This window comes from Oryx dammah, unplaced genomic scaffold, assembly GCF_014754425.2.
Source record: "Oryx dammah isolate SB20612 unplaced genomic scaffold, SCBI_Odam_1.1 HiC_scaffold_17, whole genome shotgun sequence".
Classification (NCBI taxonomy): Eukaryota; Metazoa; Chordata; class Mammalia; order Artiodactyla; family Bovidae; genus Oryx; species Oryx dammah.
Genome location: NW_024070201.1, coordinates 8,302,507 through 8,322,645, shown reverse-complemented (window position 1 = coordinate 8,322,645; position 20,139 = coordinate 8,302,507). Strand labels below are relative to the sequence as shown.

The 20,139-nt window shown below is 37.8% G+C and overlaps 1 protein-coding gene across 1 annotated transcript in view; it reads left to right on the top strand.

Annotated features, from left to right (window-relative positions):
* Positions 1–19,001, top strand: part of CNTN5 (contactin 5) — a 650,920-nt gene extending 631,919 nt beyond the window's left edge. The window contains exons 21-22 of the mRNA XM_040257782.1: positions 11,641–11,809; positions 18,637–19,001. Coding sequence (XP_040113716.1) covers positions 11,641–11,809; positions 18,637–18,737 — 270 coding nt within the window. The 3' untranslated portion in view covers positions 18,738–19,001. The remainder of the gene's footprint in view (positions 1–11,640; positions 11,810–18,636) is intronic.
* The last annotated feature ends 1,138 nt before the right edge of the window (positions 19,002–20,139 follow it).

Sequence of the window (20,139 nt, the reverse complement as noted above, 5' to 3'; positions counted from 1 at the left end):
TCTGTCAATGGGATTTGATAGGCAAGAATCCTGGAGTGGGTTGCCATTTGATTCCTACTACATCCCCAGAAAACTACTACCAGACCAAAAATGTAATAGTGAGCCCTCTTCTTAAACATAGTAGTGTATAGCAGTCACAATACATTAACAAAACTAGGGGCATGTCAACACACTAATCATTTCTGTTTCTGTGAGTTAATTTGAGGTAGGCTTGACCCAATAAGAGGCTTCCCTGTTGGCTCAGACAATAAGAAGTCTGCCTGCAATGCAGGAGACCCGGGTTCATTGCCTGAGTTAGGAAGACCCTCTGAAGGAGGGAATGGCTACCTACTCCAGGATTCTTACCTGGGAAACCCCATGGACAGAGGAGTCTAGCAGGCTACAGTCCATGGGGTTGTAAAGATTCAGATCCATTAAGACTGAGTTCACCTCTTAGAATTCTTGGAAAATTTGTGGTAGAGGACTTCCTGCTAATCAAAGTAAGAGAGAACTTCCACAATTAATCACAATATCAAAAGGAGGGTAAATTTATTTTCACTTTTTATCTTGACCTATCACTTTGCTTTTACAAGCAAAAGGGATCACTAGAAATATACATGGTATGTAAATTTGAGCCAGGAAACTAGAAGTAGGAGTCAGTGCCTGAAGTTTAAAGTGCAGAGATGGTGTATTTTATCTTTTGCATCAAGTCTAGCTTAAGATGGATGAATTAAGGGAAAATCCTCATCTAGAAATTTCAAGATTGTGAAAATGACTGAGAAGTGATAAATATGGGGAGAAATGGATTTGTTCCACAGACTTGACCCATAAGTGATCCACTGAACTCTGCTTTTTCATAGTTAGGTGCAATTTATTCTCAACGATTTAGATCATGGACTCCCCTGGTGGTCCAGTGGTTGGGAGGGGACACCGGTTCAATCCTTGGTCTGGAAGGATTCTACATGCTGTTGCACAGCTAAGCCCATGCACCACAACTACTCAAGCCTATATGATCTAGCGCTCATGCTCAGCAACGAGAGAGTAGCCCCTGCTCACCGCAACCAGAGAGAGCCCGCAGGCAGCAACAAAGACCCAGGGCAGCCAAAAACAAATAAATAAATACAAAAATAACATAAAATAGTGAGATAAAACAGCAAGAGTTTGGGGTTAGATCAGTCCATTTTCTAAGAAAGCATGGATCTTACTTCCCTATTCCAGAGATTGAGGTGTCAGCAACATACATAAGGACGAGATATTACCAGAGAAATACACAATGATATGGAAAATATCATTCAAATGTGTTAAGAGAAAAAAAAAATCAGTCTCCCTATCACAAAATTTATCAGGGACCTCAAAGTGAGCAAGAATATAGCGAGAGAAGGATGGAATTGAACTATTTATAATTGTGTCATAGGCAACACATTAATATTGGATCTATTCAGATAAACGTTAAGCATTACCTATTTAGTTAAATTTCTCACTTTTCTTTGAAACTGTCCAAGAGAATTTGGACTTCTTGGGATTTTGTTTAAGTCTAGATTTAATAGTAATACTTTTAAAACATCAGAGCTTCTATTCATGAGCAAGAGTAATAGAAGCATGAAGAACCAGAAAAGTGCTGAAAAATAATTGTTTTTTGTAGACATGGTTACAAATTATTTACCTTCAAACAAGATAGCTTTCCATATAAAAAGTTGAGTCAAATGTGGGAGCTTATTTAGCATATTCATCACTTCTTCAGGTCAATTAATATGTGATTCATTTTACAGTTCCCAATTCAGAATCAAATCCATGTTTCGTTAATATATTACATATCAGTTGTCAGAAAACTGGGGGAAAAATTCAAATAAATTTCTTTTTTTTTGCATCATATATTTTAACTAGATATAATGTTTTAATAAACATTCTCCTCCTAAAGCAATGGGTTTTATTTTTTTTAATTAATTAATTTATTTATTTTACTTTACAATTCTGTATTGGAACTTACTTTTCCCAAATAAGTATTTTCAAATGAAAAAAAAAATCTTTGTTTTTAAAACCTCACTAGTTTGGGGTCTGGATCTAGAATACTTAGAATCTTTAACACATGTTGCATCTGTTACTGGCACTTCCAAAAAGGACAACATAACTCTGGATTGAAGTATCAGTTCAGTTCAGTCGCTCAGTCATATCCGACTCTTTGTGACCCATGTACTGCAGCACACCAGGCTTCCCTGTCCATCACCAACTCCTGGAGCTTGCACAGATTCATGCCTATCAAGTTGGTGATGCCATCCAAATATCTTGTGCTCTGTCATCCCCTTCACCTGCCTTCAATCTTTTCCAGCATCAGGGTCTTTTCCAGTGAGTCAGTTCTTCGCATCAGGTGGCCAAAGTATTGGAGCTTCAGCTTCAGCACCGGTCCTTCCAATGAATATTCAAGACTGATCTCCTTTAGAATGGACTGTCTGGATATCCTTGCAGTCCAAGGGACTCTCAAGAGTCTTCTCCACCACCAAAGTTCAAAAGCATCAATTCTTCAGGGCACAGCTTTCTTTATAGTCCATCTCTCAAATCCATACATGACTACTGGAAAGACCATAGCTCTGATTAGGGAAACTTTTGTTGGCAAAGTAAAGTGTCTGTTTTCTAATATGCTTCCAGGGTTTGCCATAGCTTTTCTTCAAAGGAGCAAGCATCTTTTAATTTCATGGCTGCATTCTCACTGTTTTCATTGTTTCCCCATCTACTTGCCATGAAGTGGTGGGACCAGATGCCATGATCTGAGCTTTTTGGTTTTTTAAAAATATTTTATTTTTACTGTATTTTACTTTACAATACTGTATTGGTTTTGCCATACATTGACATGAATCCACCACGGGTGTATACAAGCTCCCAATCCTGAATCCCCCTCCCACCTCCCACCCCATATCATCTCTCTGGATCATCCCCATGCACCAGCCCCAAGCATCCTGTATCCTGTATTGAACATAGACTGGCACTTCGTTTCTTACATGATAGTATACATGTTTCAAAGCCATTCTCCCAAATCATCCCACCCTCTCCCTCTCCCTCAGAGTCCAAAAGTCCGTTCTATACATTTGTGTCTCTTTTGCTGTCTTGCATAAAGGGTCATCATTACCATCTTTCTAAATTCCGTATATATGTGTCAGCATACTGTATTGGTGCTTTTCTTTCTGGCTTACTTCACTCTGAGCTTTTTGAATGTTGAGTTTTAAGCCAGCTCTTTCATACTCCTCTTTTACTTTCATCAAGATACTCTTTCCTTCCTCTTCACTTTCTGCCATAAGGGTGGTGTATCTGCATATCTGAGGTTATTGATATTTCTCCCAGCAAACTTGATTCCAATTGTGCTTCTTCCAGCCTGGCATTTTGCATGATATACTTTGCATATAGGTTAAATAAGCAGGCTGACAATATACAGCCTTGATGCATTCCTTTCCCAATTTGGAAGCAGTTTGTTATTCCATGTCCAGTTCTAACTGTTGCTTCTTGACCTGCATACACATTTCTCAGGAGACAAGTAAAGTGTTCTGGTCATCCCATCTCTTCAAGAATTTTCCAAAGTTTTTTTTTGTGATTCACACAGTCAAAGGCTTTGGCATAGTCAATAAAGCAGAAATAGATGTTTTACTGGAACTCTCTTGCTTTTTCCATGATCCAGCAGATGTTGGCAATTTGATCTCTGGTTCCTCTACCTTTTCTAGATCCAGCTTGAACATCTGGAAGTTCTCAGTTCACATATTGCTGAAGCCTGGCTTGGAGAGTTTTGAGCATTACTTTGCTAGCATGTGAGATGAGTGCAACTGTACAGTAGTTTGAACATTCTTTGGCATTGCCTTTCTTTGGGATTGGAATGAAAACTGACTTTTTCCAGTCTTGTGGCCACTGCTGAGTTTTCCAAATTTGCTGGCATATTGAGTGCAGCACTTTCACAGCATCATCTTTTAGGATTTGAGACAGCTCAGCTGTAATTCCATCACCTCCACTAGCTCTGTTCATAGTGATGCTTCCTAAGTCCCACTTGACTTCACATTCTAGGTGAGTGATCACACCATCGTTATTATCTGGGTCATGAAGATCTTTTTTGTATAGTTCTTCTGCTTATTCTTACCATTGCTACTTAATACTGCTTGTGTTAGGTCCATACCATTTCTGTTCATTATTGAGCCCATCTTTGCATGAAATGTTCCCTTGGTATCACTAATTTTCTTGAAAAGATCTCTAGTCTCTCCCATTCTATTGTTTTCTTCTGTTCATTTACATTGTTCACTTAGGAAGGCTTTCTTATCTCTCCTTGCTATTCTTTGGATCTCTGTAGTCAAATGGGTATACCTTTCCTTTTCTCCATTGCTTTTAGCTTCTCTTCTTTTCTCAGCTGATATATTCTCTGCTTTTATATTCAGCCGTAATTCTCCTTAATGATCTTGGGAGTGGGTTTTCTTTTTCTTTTTCTTTATGCTATGAAAGAAACTTCTCAAATTATCAAGTAGAACAGCCATCTTATACTTACCATATTCTCCTTGTACAGATTTAAACTTAAGTGGAGGAGAAAATAAATGCTAAATACCAAAGCCTATGCTTTCCCTAGAGCAACTATCCCTCTCTCCACCAAGAGAAACTTCTGTCCACTCAGAAAAGACATGTGCAGTCAGGAGAAATTCAGTATAAGAGCTTCAGGCTACATACCAAGAAACCAAGGTCTCATTTTTCAATCTACGGTGGAAATGTCCTTTCCCAATATACAACCCCTTCACCTTTTCTGGTGGCTCAGATGGTAAAGAATCCACCTGTAATGCAGGAGACCAAGATTCTATCCCCTAGAGAGGGGAATAGCTGGGTTACCCACTCCAGTATTTGTGCCTGGAGAATTCCATGAACAGAGGAGCTTGGTGGGCTACAGTCCATGGGGTTGCAAAAAGTCAGACATGTCTGAACAACTAACATTTCACCGTACATCTTCCCCTTTACCTCTGCTTTCTGCTATTTATAGAGCATGAGAAAGTATGGGAGGATCAGGCTCAAAGCTTACTACTTACTATATGATCCATCAATACATAAGAATTTTCATTAGTTTATTCCATTTAGCTACTAGTTAGAGCCTGCCAGACTCCTGAGACATAGGTACACTTGTATTAAAAATATATTCCACAGCCTATAGCCCATCCATATATTTCTCCAGTTTTTCAGGGAGCATAAGGTCTATGGCCATGCTAGTCTCTTTGATTGACTATATCTTGCATGCATGCTAAGTCACTTCAGTTGCATCAGACTCTTTGTTACCTTATGGACTCTGGTTCTCCAGGCTCCTCTGTCTGTGGGATTCTCCAGGCAAGAATACTGGAGTGGATTGCCATGCCCTCCTCCAGGAGAGCTTCCTGTATCTTACAGTTGTTCTTTTATCTTATATTCACTCCAAATATGGGATTCAGCCCTTTACTGTGATCTCCACAAGTTAAAATGACTCATACATAATAGTTTATGCAATCATTTCTATATTTGATTATGCTTATATGTTTTTCATCATATTTTAAAAATTAGGAAAGAAATGGCTTGTATAACATGAAGACGTGTATATGTATACCATGTATATATAACATGACATATAATGTGTGTGTGTATATATACATGTATATATATAACATATACATATGGTCATAGCAAACACCCTGGTCATAACAAACTGGTCATAGCAAACACTCTCTTGCAACAACACAAGAGAAGACTCTACACATGGACATCACCAGATGGCCAATACCAAAATCAGATTGATTATATTCTTTGAAGCTAAAGATGGAGAAGCTCTATACAGTCAGCAAAAACAAGACTGGGAGCTGACTGTGGCTCAGATCATGAACTCCTTATTGCCAAATTCAGGCTTAAATTGAAGAAAGTGGGGAAAACCACTAGACCATTCAGGTATGACCTAAATCAAATCCCTTAATATTATACAGTGGAAGTGAGAAATAGATGTAAAGACTAGATCTGATAGATAGAGTGCCTGATGAACTATGGATGGAGGTTTGTGACATTGTACAGGAGACAGGGATCAAGACCATCCCCATGGAAAATAAATGCAGACAAGTAAAATGACTGTCTGAGGAGGCCTTCCAAATAGCTGTGAAAAGAAGAGACGTGAAAAGCAAAGGAGAAAAGGAAAGATATACCCATTTGAATGCAGAGTTCCAAAGAATAGCAAGGAGAGATGAGAAAGCCTTCCTCAGTAATCAATGCAAAGAAATAGAGGAAAAGAACAGAATGGGAAAGACTAGAGATCTCTTCAAGAAAATTAGAGATACCAAGGGAACATTTCATGCAAATATGGGCACAATAAAGGACAGAAATTGTATGGACCTAACAGAAACAGAAGATATTAAGAAGAGGTGGCAAGAATACACAGAAGACCTGTAGAAAAAAAAGAGCTTCACGACCCAGATAATCATGATGGTATGATCAGTCACCTGGAGCCAGACATCCTGGAATGTGAAGTCAAGTGGGCCTTAGGAAGCATCACTACGAACAAAGCTAGTAGAGGTGATGGAATTCCAGTTGAGCTATTTCAAATCCTAAGAGATGATGCTGTAAAAGTGCTGCACTCAATATGCCAGCAAATTTGGAAAACTCAGCAGTGGCCACAAGACTGGAAAAAGTCAGTTTTCATTCCAATCCCAAAGAAAAGCAATGCCAAAGAATGCTCAAACTACTGCACAATTGCACTCATCTCACGTGCTAGTAAAGTAATGCTCAAAATTCTCCAAGCCAGTCTTCAGCAATACATGAACTATGAACTTCCAGATGTTCAAGCTGGATACAGAAAAGGCAGAGGAACTAGAGATCAAATTGCCAACATCTGCTGGATTATCAAAATAGCAAGAGAGTTCCTGAAAAAACATCTATCTCTGCTTTGTTGACTATGCCAAAGACTTTGACTGTGTGGATCACAATAAACTGTGGAAAATTCTGAAAGAGATGGGAATACCAGACCACCTGACCTGCCTCTTGAGAAACCTGTGTACCGGTCAGGAAGCAACAGTAGGAACTGGACACAGAACAACAGACTGGTTCCAAATAGGAAAAGGAGTACGTCAAGGAGTACGCTGTATATTTTCACTCTGCTTATTTAACTTCTATGCAGAGTACATCATGAGAAACGCTGGAGGAAGCATAAGCTGGAATCAAGATTGCCAGGAGAAATATCAATAACCTCAGATATGTAGATGACACCACCCTTATGGCAGAAAGTGAAGAAGAACTAAAAAGCCTCTTAATGAAAATGAAAGAAGAGAGTTAATAAGTTGGCTTAAAGCTCAACATTCAGGAAACTTAAGATTATGGCCTCTGGTCCCATCACTTCATGGCAAGTAGATGGGGAAACAGTGGAAACAGTGGCTGACTTTATTTTGGGGGACATCAAAATCAATGCAGATGGTGATTGCAGTCATGAAATTAAAAGACGCTTGCTCCTTGGAAGGAAAGTTATGACCAACCTAGACAGCATATTAAAAAGCAGAGACATTACTTTGTCAACTAAGCTCCATCTAGTCAAGGCTATGGTTTTTCCAGTAGTCATGTATGGATGTGAGAGTTGGACTATAAAGAAAGCTGAGCACTGAAGAATCAATCCTTTTGAACTGTGGTGTTGGAGAAGATTCTTGAGAGTCCCTTGGACTGCAAGGAAATCCAACCAGTCCATCTTAAAGAAGATCAGTCTTGGGTGTTCATTGGAAGGACTGATCTTGAAGCTGGAACTCCAGCACTTTGGTTGCCTCATGCAAAGAACTGACAGATTTGAAAAGACCGTGATGCTGGGAGGGATTGGGGGCAGGAGGAGAAGAGGACTACAGAGGATGAGATGGTTGGACGGCATCAGCGACTCAATGGACATGAGTTTGAGTATATTCCAGGAATTGGTGATGGACAGGGAGGCCTGGTGTGCTGCATTTCATGGAGTCGCAAAGAGTTGTACATGATGGAGTGACTGAACTGAATAACATATACAAAGAAGACCTTATGGAAATGTCAGTGGGGGATAGTAGACTGAAAGGCACAACATGCAAACACACATATGAAATTGCCAACAGGAAATCCAGTTCTTAAAGGTCCTTGTAGTCATCTTACAGCTGAGGCTCCTCACTGGTACTTGTGCTCCCACCTTCTTTTCACACAGATTCTACTATCTCACTGATTCCTCCTTACGCACCCACAGCCACTGGGACTTTGGATTCATCACTCACTATTCTGAAGAGCAATTGTCCTCAAGATGCTCCGCTGGTGACTGTATGTGTGTTCTCAGTCACTCAGTTGTGTCCAACTCTTTGCAACCCCATGAACTATAGCCTGCCAGGTTCCTCTGTCCATGGAATTTTCCAGGCAAGAATATTGGAGCAGTTTGCCATTTCCTAACCCAGAGGATCTTAGCTACCCAGAGATCAAATCTTGTCTCTCTCTCTCTCTCTTTTTTTTCTTTTCTTTTTTTTTTACTTTACAATATTGTATTGGTTTTGCCACACATCAACATGAATCCACCACAGGTGTACACGTGTTTCCAATCCTGAACACCCCTCCCACCTCCCCTCTGACACCATCCCTCTGGGTGGGATGATTTGGGAAACCTTGTGTCTCTTGTGTCTTCTGCATTGGCAGGCAGATTCTTTACCGCTGCACCACCTGAGAAGTACTAGTGTATAGCCCTTTTGTTTAATAAGATCCATCCTTCCAACGGCACTTGTGGGCAAAACTAGCAAAAATTTATTCTGCTATATTTTTAGACTTACTCACACCATTACTTTTACCATAAGACGTACAGATTAGCCAATACCATATCATGCCTTTAAGAATAGCAGGATGGCATTATTGTTTGTTTAGAATCATCTCTTTGGCTAACCCACGGTTCTCAGGTTTTTAAGTAGAATTTGAGAATAGTCTTGAAAATAGACACTTTATGTCTGGAGATAGTCATTATTGTAACAGTCAATCTATAAATGTCCAGGTTCTCAAAGTACTCCCTGGTCTTGTTACTGTCAATAACTATTTCTGACATGTCTTGATAGTTCCTTAACCATCTCATATTTGTCATTTGTATTCATCTTTTCTAAATCAGGATTCTACAATGAATGAATATTCTCTAAATCACCTAAGACTAACCATTAATTTATTGTATCTTTTCACTTATTATACCTACTTACTCTCTTATAGTACTACATCTCCCTGGATATATTGATAAAAGCCACATTTAATCTCAAACTCATTTTGCTGCCATTAACTGGTATTTCCTGCCCTTACCTTTTGTTCTTAAATCTCAACCTATCCACAAATTTTTCTTCAACTCTGGATTTTACAGCAACATTAGATATGCATTACTGGTTGCATTTTTCATTGTCATAAGAATTGTAATTTATTGAACCATAATAACAATGTCCTCTAAAATAGTTACTCCCCTGCCAATCCTCACCAATTTACATACTTTTTTGTTGCCATAAATTCGCTTTCTAATTATCTAATGTAGATGAACAGAATTCTAATTCTTTATGCTACTAGAGTCAAAATGAGAATCATAAATTATGATACAATTGTCGTTTCTTTTAAAGCCAAAAAACCTGGTATAGGCATCCTCCTAGAAGAGCTTCTGATTCCCAAATCTGTACTGCTCTGTACGTGGCTATAGCATCAAATATGTTTCCTATTGCAGTACACAGAACACTTGATTGCATTGCTTGTCTCCACTGTAAGTGCCAAGAGAGCAGAACCATGTGTTCTTATTCTCTAAATTTCTAGTATATATCACTGTGCCTGACCTACATGAGATATCCAGTGAAATAGTCCGTGACTTTTTTTCATTTCCCAACTATGTTGAACTTATGGCATCCTTCCTTCTAAGGATTTCAATAGATAGAATTATTGCACATGTTATATACTTTTACAGAGAATTTACTTCTCTCCCATGACCAGAAGTAAATTGAAATCCATGAAAGACAGAGGAAATAAAATGGAGGGAGCATATGCTACCAGAATGCAAAAAAGGAGGATTAAGTACAAGCAGGCTTCAATATGTGAAACTTACATTTAATTTTCTTTTTCTTTTATGTAGGTTAGTCAAGTTCAAACACATTTTTAATAAGAAAAATCTATTATAATTTTTCTAGTTTTCCAATGCAGTTAATCTTTTATGATGTAAATACTGACCACTGACAATGAACAATAATAACAACAGAAGAAGTCACTTTCTCTTTAAGCTTACCAGATCCTGTGCTGGAAATTTTTACATTGTTTTTCTTTACAGTATAGGCACTTGAAATTTAGAAAGGTTACCAACTTGCCCAAATTTGCTCAGACTGAAACGTGTAGGAAATGGCTTTTTGTTTTGTTTTGTAGGAGACTGTTTTGAATACAGGTCTGTATGACTACAAAATCATTGTTTTCTTCATTACACAAAGAGATCATTATACTAACAATTATGAAAAACCACAAAAGCAATGAAACTGAATAAAAATGCATTTAAAATCTTCATTGCTGCTACTTGACTATTATGCACACACAAATAAGTTTACTGGGTGGCAAATGAGTAAAACAGTATGATACAGTGAAACACCTCTGAACTGATCATCAGATTACTGATCTTCTAATGCAATTACTTTCACAACTGAACATATAATCTTGTATAAATTGTGTAATCTCTACAACCTTAGTTTACTAACCTATATACACAAGCTAATTCTGTGTCCTAATCTATAGTTCTAAAACTCTGTTTACCATAAATATATGTTTAATTCTAGTACCATGAACAAATGTCAAAAAAGCCCTAACTTGAGACTTCCCTGTTATACAGTGGCTAAGACTCCATGGTCCCAATGCAGGGGACCTAAGTTCAATTCCTTTACAAAAACTAGATCCCACATGCCACAACTAAGAGTGAGAGCAGCCAAATAAATTAAGTAAATATTTTTAAAAAAAGAAAAAGGCCTTAACTTGGCTATCTAATATATCCAAATGCCAATTCATCAAAAAGTAAATGCAAAGGTAAAATTAAAAATACACTTTTGTTTTTAACTTTTCAGCCATCTTCTACATTATTAAGGTTTTATTATTGATATATTTAAAAATTTTCTGATTACTCCTTTCAGATGATTTGAAGATAACAATTTTGAGTTCTTCCTCAGGATACTATTCACTTCATTAGCCAGGAATAAAACATTTTCAATGATCTGACCCCTTACTGCCTACTTCTCTAGCATCAGTTTCTCACTGTTCTCAACTGTCTTCTAATACTACTGCTTTCTTATTACTTAGATGTTTTTTTTCATCTTCTCTTATCTCTGAAAAATTTTTCTGCTCTCCTTCTCCAACTTGTGAGCTCTACTTATCTTTTTTTTTTTTTTAATTTTAAATATTTAGCTCAGCACCACCGTCTCTTAGGTGGTGGTTTAGTTGCTTAGGAGCCTTCCCTAAACCACTGGAGGGGATTAAACTCTCTTCTGCATTCCCATAGCCCCTTGCATACATTTCCATTGCTGTATATAACATATACATTACATTGGCTTGCATATCTGCCTAAGCTGTAAGCTCCCTCTACTTAGCTCAGAATGTGATATACAGGAGACAGAATGTGATATTTGGAATCCTTGATTGACTATCAAATGATTAAAAATCTGTCATCATTTCCAGGTTTTTTATAGGCAAGAGGGTCACAGCAACAGTCAAGTTATTGAAACGCAGAAACCTCACGCAGAAGTCCCACTCCCCGATGCTGGAGTCTATGTCATTGAAGTGCGAGCATATGGTGAAGGAGGGGATGGAACCGCTAGTTCCCAAATCAGGGTCCCATCATATGCAGGTAAGTTTTGATACAGTAGGCTTAATTTGATAACCACTAACATTAACATCATGTAAACCTCATCAAAATTAACATGATGGATTACACGGTTCAGAGACTTTGAAGGTTCTCTACTCTTATCCTCTGATTGTTATATGCAGGTATGCTCCACTGCTCATTTGTGTCCAACTCTTTGCCACCCCATGGACTGTAGCCTGCCAGGCTCCTCTGTTCATGGATTTTTCAGGCAAGAATAGTAGACTTGGTTGCCCTTTCCTTCTCCAAGGCATCTTCCCAACGAGAGGATCAAACCCAAGTCTCCTGCATCTGCTGCAATGGCAAGCAGATTCGTTATTACTGAACCACCCAGGAAGCCAGAATAGTATATGATCTTCTGATTAATGCAAACCATGGTGGCCCACCTACAACTGTGAAATTTCCACAATCTAAGAAGTTAACAGTCTCATTAAAATATCTTATTTGAGAAAATCCCCAGTCTTCACTGACCACAAGAAGTACACTGCCGGCCATGTGGGCTTTGCAATACTGCTTTTAAACCGGTTTTGCTCTTATGGACAGAGGAGCCTGGTAGGCTGAAGTCCATGGGGTCGCTAAGAGTCGGACACAACTGAGCGATTTCACTTTCACTTTTCACTTTCATGCAATGGAGAAGGAAATGGCAACCCACTCCAGTAATCTTGCCTGGAGAATCCCAGGGATGGGGGAGCCCGGTGGGCTGCTGTCTATGGGGTCTCACAGAGTCGGACACGACTGAAGCGACTTAGCAGCAGGAGCAGCTGTAAAGTCATGTCCGACTCTGCAACCCCATGTACTGCAGTATGCCAGGCACCCCTGTCCTTCCCTGTCCATCTCCTAAAGTTTACTCAAACTCATGTCTATTGAGTCGGTGGTGCCATCCAGTCATCTCATCCACTGTCATTCCCTTCTCCTCTTGCCTTCAACCTATCCCAGCATCAGGGTTTTTTTCCAATAAGCTGACACTTTGCATCAGGTGGCCAAAGTATTGGAGCTTCAGCATCAGTCCTTCCAGTGAATGTCAATGGTTGATTTCCTTTCTAGAGTTGACTGGTTGGATCTCTTTGCTGTCCAAGGGACTCCCAAGAGTCTTCTTCAGCACCACAATTCAAATGCATAAATTCTTTGACATTCAGCCTTTTTTATGGTTCAATGCTCATATCCACACATGCCTACTGGAAAAATCATAGCTTTGACTAGATGGACCTTTGTTGTGAAAGTGGTGTCTTTGATTTCTAAGGTACTGTCTAGGTTTGTCAGAGCTTTTCTTCCAAAGAGCAAGCATCTTTTATTTGATTTTTTTTTAATTTAAATTTATTTATTTATTTATTTAAATTTATTTATTTATTAATTGAAGGATAGTTACTTTACAATATTGTATTGGTTTTGCCATACATCTTTCATGGATGCAGTCACCATATGAAGTCATTTTGGAGCCCAAGAAAATAAAGTCTGTCACTGTTTCCATTGTTTCCCCATCTATTTCCCATGAAGTGATGGGACCAGATACCATGATCTTAGTGTTTTGAATGTTAAGTTTTAAGCCAGCTTTTTCACTATCCCCTTTCACCTTCTTCAAGAGGCTCTTTAGTTCCTCTTCATTTTCTGCCATTACAGGGTATCATCTTCAAATACGAGACTGTTGATATTTCTCCCAGCAATCTTGATTCCAGCTTCTACTTCATCCACCAGAGCATTTCACATGATATATTCTGTATATAAGTTAAATAAGCAAGGTTACAATATATAGCCTTGGTGTACCCTTTCCCAATATTGAACCAGTCCATTGTCCCATGTCCAGTTCTAACTGTTGCTTCTTGACTCACATACACATTTATCAGAAGGCAGGTAAGATGGTCTGGTATTCCATCTCTTTAAGAATTTTCCACAGTTTGTTGTGATCCACACAATCAAAGGCTTTGGTGTAGTCAATGAAACAAAAGTAGATGTTTCTCTGGAATTCTCTCACTTTTTCTATGATCCAGCAGATATTGGCAATTTGATCTCTTGTTCCTCTGCCTGTTAGAAATCCAGCTTCTACATCTAGAAGTTCTTGGTTCATATATTGTAGACCTAGCTTGAAGGATTTTGAACAATATCTTACTAGCATGTGAAATGAGTGCAACTGCATGGTAGTATGAACATTTCTTGGCATTGCCCTTCTTTGGGGTTGGAATGAAAACTGACCTTTTACAGTCCTGTGGCCACTGCTGAGTTTTCCAAATTTCCTGACATATTGAGTGTATGTCAGCATCATCTTTTAGGATTTGAAATAGTTCAGCTGGAATTCCATCATCTCCACTAGCTTTGTTCATAGTGGTGCTTCCTAAGGTCCACTTGCCGTCACACTCCAGGATGTCTGGCTCTAGGTGAGTGACCACACCTTTGTGGTTATCAGGGTCATTAAGACCTTTTTTGCATAGTTCTTCTGGTCTTCCCTGGTGGCTCAGACGGTAAAGCGTCTGTCTACAATGTGGGAGACCCAGGTTCAATCTCTGGGTTGGGAAGATCCCCTGGATAAGGAAATGGCAATCCACTCCAGGACTGTAGCCTGGAAAATCCCATGGACAGAGGAGCCTGGTAGGCTACAGCCCATGGGGTCACAAAGAGTCGGACACGACTGAGCGACTTCACTTTCACTTTTCACTTTCACTTTCTGTGTATTCCTGCCAACTCTTCTTAATCATTTCTGCTTCCATTATGTCCTTAACATTTCTGTCCCTTATTGTGCCCATTTTTGCATGAAATGTTCCCTTGGTATCTCTAATTTTCTTGAAGAGAAAATTAGTCTCTAGTCTTTCCCATTCTATCGTTTTCCTCTATTTGTTTGCATTATTCCTTTAAAAAGGCTTTCTTTCTCTCCTTGCTAGTCTCTGGAACTCTGCATTTAGTTGGATTATATTTCCCTTTCTCCTTTGCCTTTCACTATCACTCTAGCTTAATATATCTATTTCTCTATTGTAATGACTGCTTTTATCATTAGATAATGGACAGTGAGGGGCAGGAAATTTTAAAAGGAAAGTTTTTAAAAATTAAAATACTATTAGGTTTATTGATTTCAAGATATAGTATAAATTTCATTGCATTTCTTCTTTTTCCAGCTTTATTTTGAAATATAACTGAAATTTAACATTGTGCAAATTTAAGGTGTACAAGAGTGGATATGATACACATATATTATACATCTGTACACAAATATATCAAAAAATATAGCTGATACCTCCATCAGACCATATAATTGCTAATTCTTTCTTGTGATGAGAACATTTTGAATTTACATTCTTCAGTTCAGTCGCTCAGTAGTGTCTGACTCTGCGACCCTATGAATTGCAGCACGCCAAGTCTCCCTGTCCATCACCAACTCCCGGAGTTCACTCAGACTCATGTCCATCGAGTCAGTGATGCCATCCAGCCATCTCATCCTCTGTCGTCCCCTTCTCCTCCTGCCCCAAATCCCTCCCAGCATCAGAGTCTTTTCTAATGAGTCAACTCTTCGCATAAGGTGGCCAAAGTACTGGAGTTCCAGCTTTAGCATCATTCCTTCTGAAGAACACCCAGGGCTGATCTCCTTTAGAATGGACTGGTTGGATGTCCTTGCAGTCCAAGGGACTCTCAAGAGTCTTCTCCAACACCACAGTTCAAAAGCATCAATTCTTTGGTGCTCAGCTTTCTTCACAGTCCAACTCTCACATCCATACATGACCACTGGAAAAACCATAGCCTTGACTAAGACTTTTGTTGGCAAAGTAATATCTCTGCTTTTGAATATGCTATCAAGGTTGGTCATAACTTTCCTTCCAAGGAGTAAGCGTCTTTTAATTTCATGGCTGCAATCACCATCTGCAGTGATTTTGGAGCCCCCCAAAATAAAGTCTGACACTGTTTCCACTGTTTCCCCATCTATTTCCCATGAAGTGATGGGACCAGATGCCATGATCTTAGTTCTAGCAACCTTAAATATATATTACATTTCATTAATTGCAATCATGATGCTGTATACTAGATTGCTAGAATTTATTTGAACATCATTATTATTATCAGCAATATTAATCATTTCTAACTTTTATAGAAAAGTTATAGAGCCCTTGCTATAAGTTTAACACAATTTTAAATGCTTAACAACTTATTTAATTTTCTTAACAATCTGTGAGGTAGGTGGCATTTTTGTTTTCTGGAGAAAATGTAAGTAATTTGCCTAAGATCATACTATAATTAATACTATACTTAATACTATTATTAATACTAAGAGGAAGAACTGGAATTCACACCCACTGCCACCATTATTATATCAGCAAGAGAAAAACATTAAAAGAAGGGAGATTTTACAAATTCTGAAGAAAGTAATCATTTCATTGAGTTTGTGAAAAGAAAATGCAAAAGATTACACTAAAGACATAAATCTCTCATTGAAAAAATATTAGGTAATTTTTATTAAAGCCTTAAATAAAAAGTGTTTAATGTACATTTAATTAATGGGTAATTATGAGCATTATTATTTGGGCTTCTGTGGTGACTCAGATGTAAAGAATCCACGCACAATGCAGCAGACCTAGGTTCTGAATGCAATGCAGGAGACCTGGATTCGATCCCTGGGTCAGGAAGATACCCCGGAGAAAGGCATGGCAACCCACTCCAATATTCTTGCCTGGAGAATTCCATGGACAGAGAAGCCTGACAGGCTACAGTCCGTGGGGTCGCAAACAGACATGACTGACAGCACAGCACAGCACATGAGCATTATTTATTGAGCAATCATTCTCAAGTGAAATTGTCAACTTTTATGTTTCAGTTGATAATACTTCGTCCAGTCAACCCATTTCCTGATCTTTAATAGTGTTCAATCTCCTGGTATTAGACCCATAAAACAGGAGCAACAATAGGTTTCATTCTTATCTCTTTTCTAAAACCCAAAAGGCTAAGAAGCTAAATGACCTGCTCAAGGGAAATAGTTAATTAGTTTCATATCTGAGACTAGAAATTGATTCAATTTTTGTTGTTGTTGTTGTTTGTTTTTGCTCATGTTTTGCTATGCTGAAATAGCATGGTTTCCTTTCATGGATTCTATATGGAATTTGAGATATAGACCCTACTTAACATTCTGAAAGTGAGGAGGTTTTTTTGTACAAGTGTCATGTAAGTTGATTTAACAAGCATGCAGCCACTCTCATATAAATAGAAAGAATGCTTTCATAGTTTTTATTTATTATGCATGCACACTCCAGTGAGGCTTTGCCATCAAACTTTTCTTATAGCTCACATGTGGCCATGCACTTCACAATGACCCTATTTGGTACAAGTTGAAATATATGTAACGTTCTCCAACATGTTGAATAATAGATTTTATTAGCACCTTAGCTGTAAAAATTTTCACAGGAAAGAAGATTTGCTGCTTTGGGTGTGTGTATGTGTGGTTTACAAAAAAAAGGTTTCTTCAGTTCTTAAATATGTCTGGAAAATAAACTGAGAGTCAATCTTATAAGAAAAAGCACACCTAGAATTCTGTTACACTCAATCTGGCCAGAGAGGACAGCTTGACAGAAGGATGATTCCAAAAAGTGGTTGGTACATTTTATTATTAATCTATCATTATGTTTTTAATTAAGGCCAATCATTGTTTTAATAGAGATAATACATAAGAGCATATCTTTCCCCTAATCCCTAATTCAATGACTTTAAATAAGTTCTATGATCTTTTAAAGCCCCAGTATCATCAGCAACACTGGGATAAACAATAGCAGATACTGCATAGGAATGTTGTGAAGATCAAATAAGATAGTCTATATAAAGGGCTTAGTACAGTACTTGGCATATAGTAAGCATTCACTAGAAATCAATCATGATGATGGTATGTTCCAAGGCTTCTGGCTTGAATAACTGAAAATCTAAGAATGATACTTAGTTTGTGAATTTATGGTGCTATCAAAACTACTTCACAAAAATCCATCCAAATTAGTGAGTTTAATCAAGCAGCCACCCCAATACATTAACTACATACAATGCTTTTGTATCAAGATGAAAGTAGTGTCCGAATCTTTGCAACCCTATGGACTGTAGACTGCCAGTCTCCTTTGTCCATGACAGTCTCCAGGCAAGAATACTGGAAGAGGTTGTCATTTCCTCCTCCAGGGGATCTTCCCAACCCAAGGATCAAACCAGCATCTCTTATGTCTCCTGAATTGGCAGGCAGGTTCTTTCTCAGTAGTGCCACCTGGGAAGCCCTGGCAAGAGTAATGAAAGATAGCTCTTCTTTGCCGAGTTTGGCGTGAGAATCTCCATTCAAACAAATCCAGAAGTTAAGCCTGCTCATTGTAAACTCAATTAAAGATCCATATGTAAATTAAATATTTTATGATTAAATTTAAAATTTTACTTCATTGAATTATGAATTCTAGTTGCCACAAACTTTTGCTAATTATTTTTATTCCATGTCCTGAATTTTGCACTATAGAAATTATTTTATTCTCATACCTGGAATTTGGGATGTTTTCCATCAGTTTCTCATTGTTGAAAGTCACACTTAGATATATTTGTTTTAGATATATTTGATTGATGTTATATATATATATATGATTATATACATTTGTTCAAGGTGACACAGCCTTTTAAAGACACTATTCCATATATACTTCTGCCCTCAGTATATCTTTTGAGAACCCCAGACAACCTCTTATTTCCTAAACACAAGGAAAACTCTCATCAGAAACAGGATTGATATTGCATTCATTTGTCTTAACATACCTAAAAAATGAGTTTATCCTAGCTCAGGCAAAGCCACAATAATTCTATCTATTTAATGCTTCTCCTTTTCACAGGTGGGAAAATCACTAGTGCTCAGTCAGCCCTCCGAACTCTCTCCATGTCTTCATCAGTAATGTTGCTTTTGGCATTGATGATTCCTTCAACCCCTTGGTGAAAACTTCAGACTTAATTTGATTTTCTTTGCTTTAGCTTGATAACTACAGTGAATAGAGTAGTAATGTAACTGGAAACTCAGGACATTGAGATGAGCATTAAAAACATGGACATGGTGCACTTAAGGAGACTGAGGGGAATATTACTTATCCATCAGGTTTATTTTGTTTTGGGTTTTGTAAATGGAGAGGACAGTTCTTGGTCCAATAAAAATATGCAGATTGTATGTAATGAATTTTTGTAAATAAAAGTAATTTCTGTCAAATGTATTCTTTACTTTTTTAGTATGTTGGATTTGATTTTATATCTGATGACCCTGAGTGTGTGCCATCCATTTGTTAAGTAAGTGGTCTCTAGCAGATCAGTTTCAAACACAAATACAAAACAGAATGAAAAATTCACTTAATACTCCATGTCTACTGTTTTTAATTTTTCCTTCATCTGACTATACCAATAGTCAAGCCAGCAAGAGATATGAAAAAATATTTCAATTGTGTGGTCAATTTTAGGATAGTACACAAAAATTTTCCCACAAAAATGTTGTATTATTGCATTATGAAATAGCAAAATTTGTCAAATGCTATTCTATATGCATCCCTAGAGCCAGTTATTAGGGTAGGGAGTAAGCCATTTATATTAGTGCAAGGTAAATAGAAAGTGAGTCCAAATGAACTGAAGTGCTATTGTTTTCATCAAGTACTATGTTATCTAGCTGAAAATATAATAAATGTTTATTTTTAATAACAAAAGATAATTTAAAGTCACTATATACACATGTATAGACGATCACTAAAGGCTGCAGATACTGACATGCTGCCAAGGGTGCTAATTTGAAAATGAATAAAAACAGAGCTTTCCCATTTCCCCACCTATTTTCAAAAAAGGTGTTGAATTAGGCCCAAGGTTTTCTTCTAACTGCAAATAACTTTAAGGACAATGAAACTTTGTTCTGCAAGTAGTTTTACATACAGATCATCTATGGATTAAAATGGTGAAGCCTAACAAATGTTGATTTTTTAAAACAATTCCTGCATTACCTGCCATTAATAAAATCTTACTATTAAAATAGAGGACCTCTTGGATAAATTGATTTTTTTTTAAATTAAGCTGTGTGTGGAAACATGACCTCAGTACATGGGCTTTGCTATTTCTTCTGCTTGAGAGGTAATACCCGTTTACTATTTGAGAATCAACTTGAACATAAGTGATCTTTGGTAGGTTGTTGGAAAGCAAGGTGATAGTTTTACATGTGATAATTTCTTACAGACATTCTAACAAATATGAGAACAGCCAGAGTTCACATTAGACCCAAGAAGATGCCTGAAAGGATAGTTATTGCAAAGTCATATGCCAAAAGAATAGCCTGAAGAAACTACCACTTTACAGGTGTTGTTAATATGATA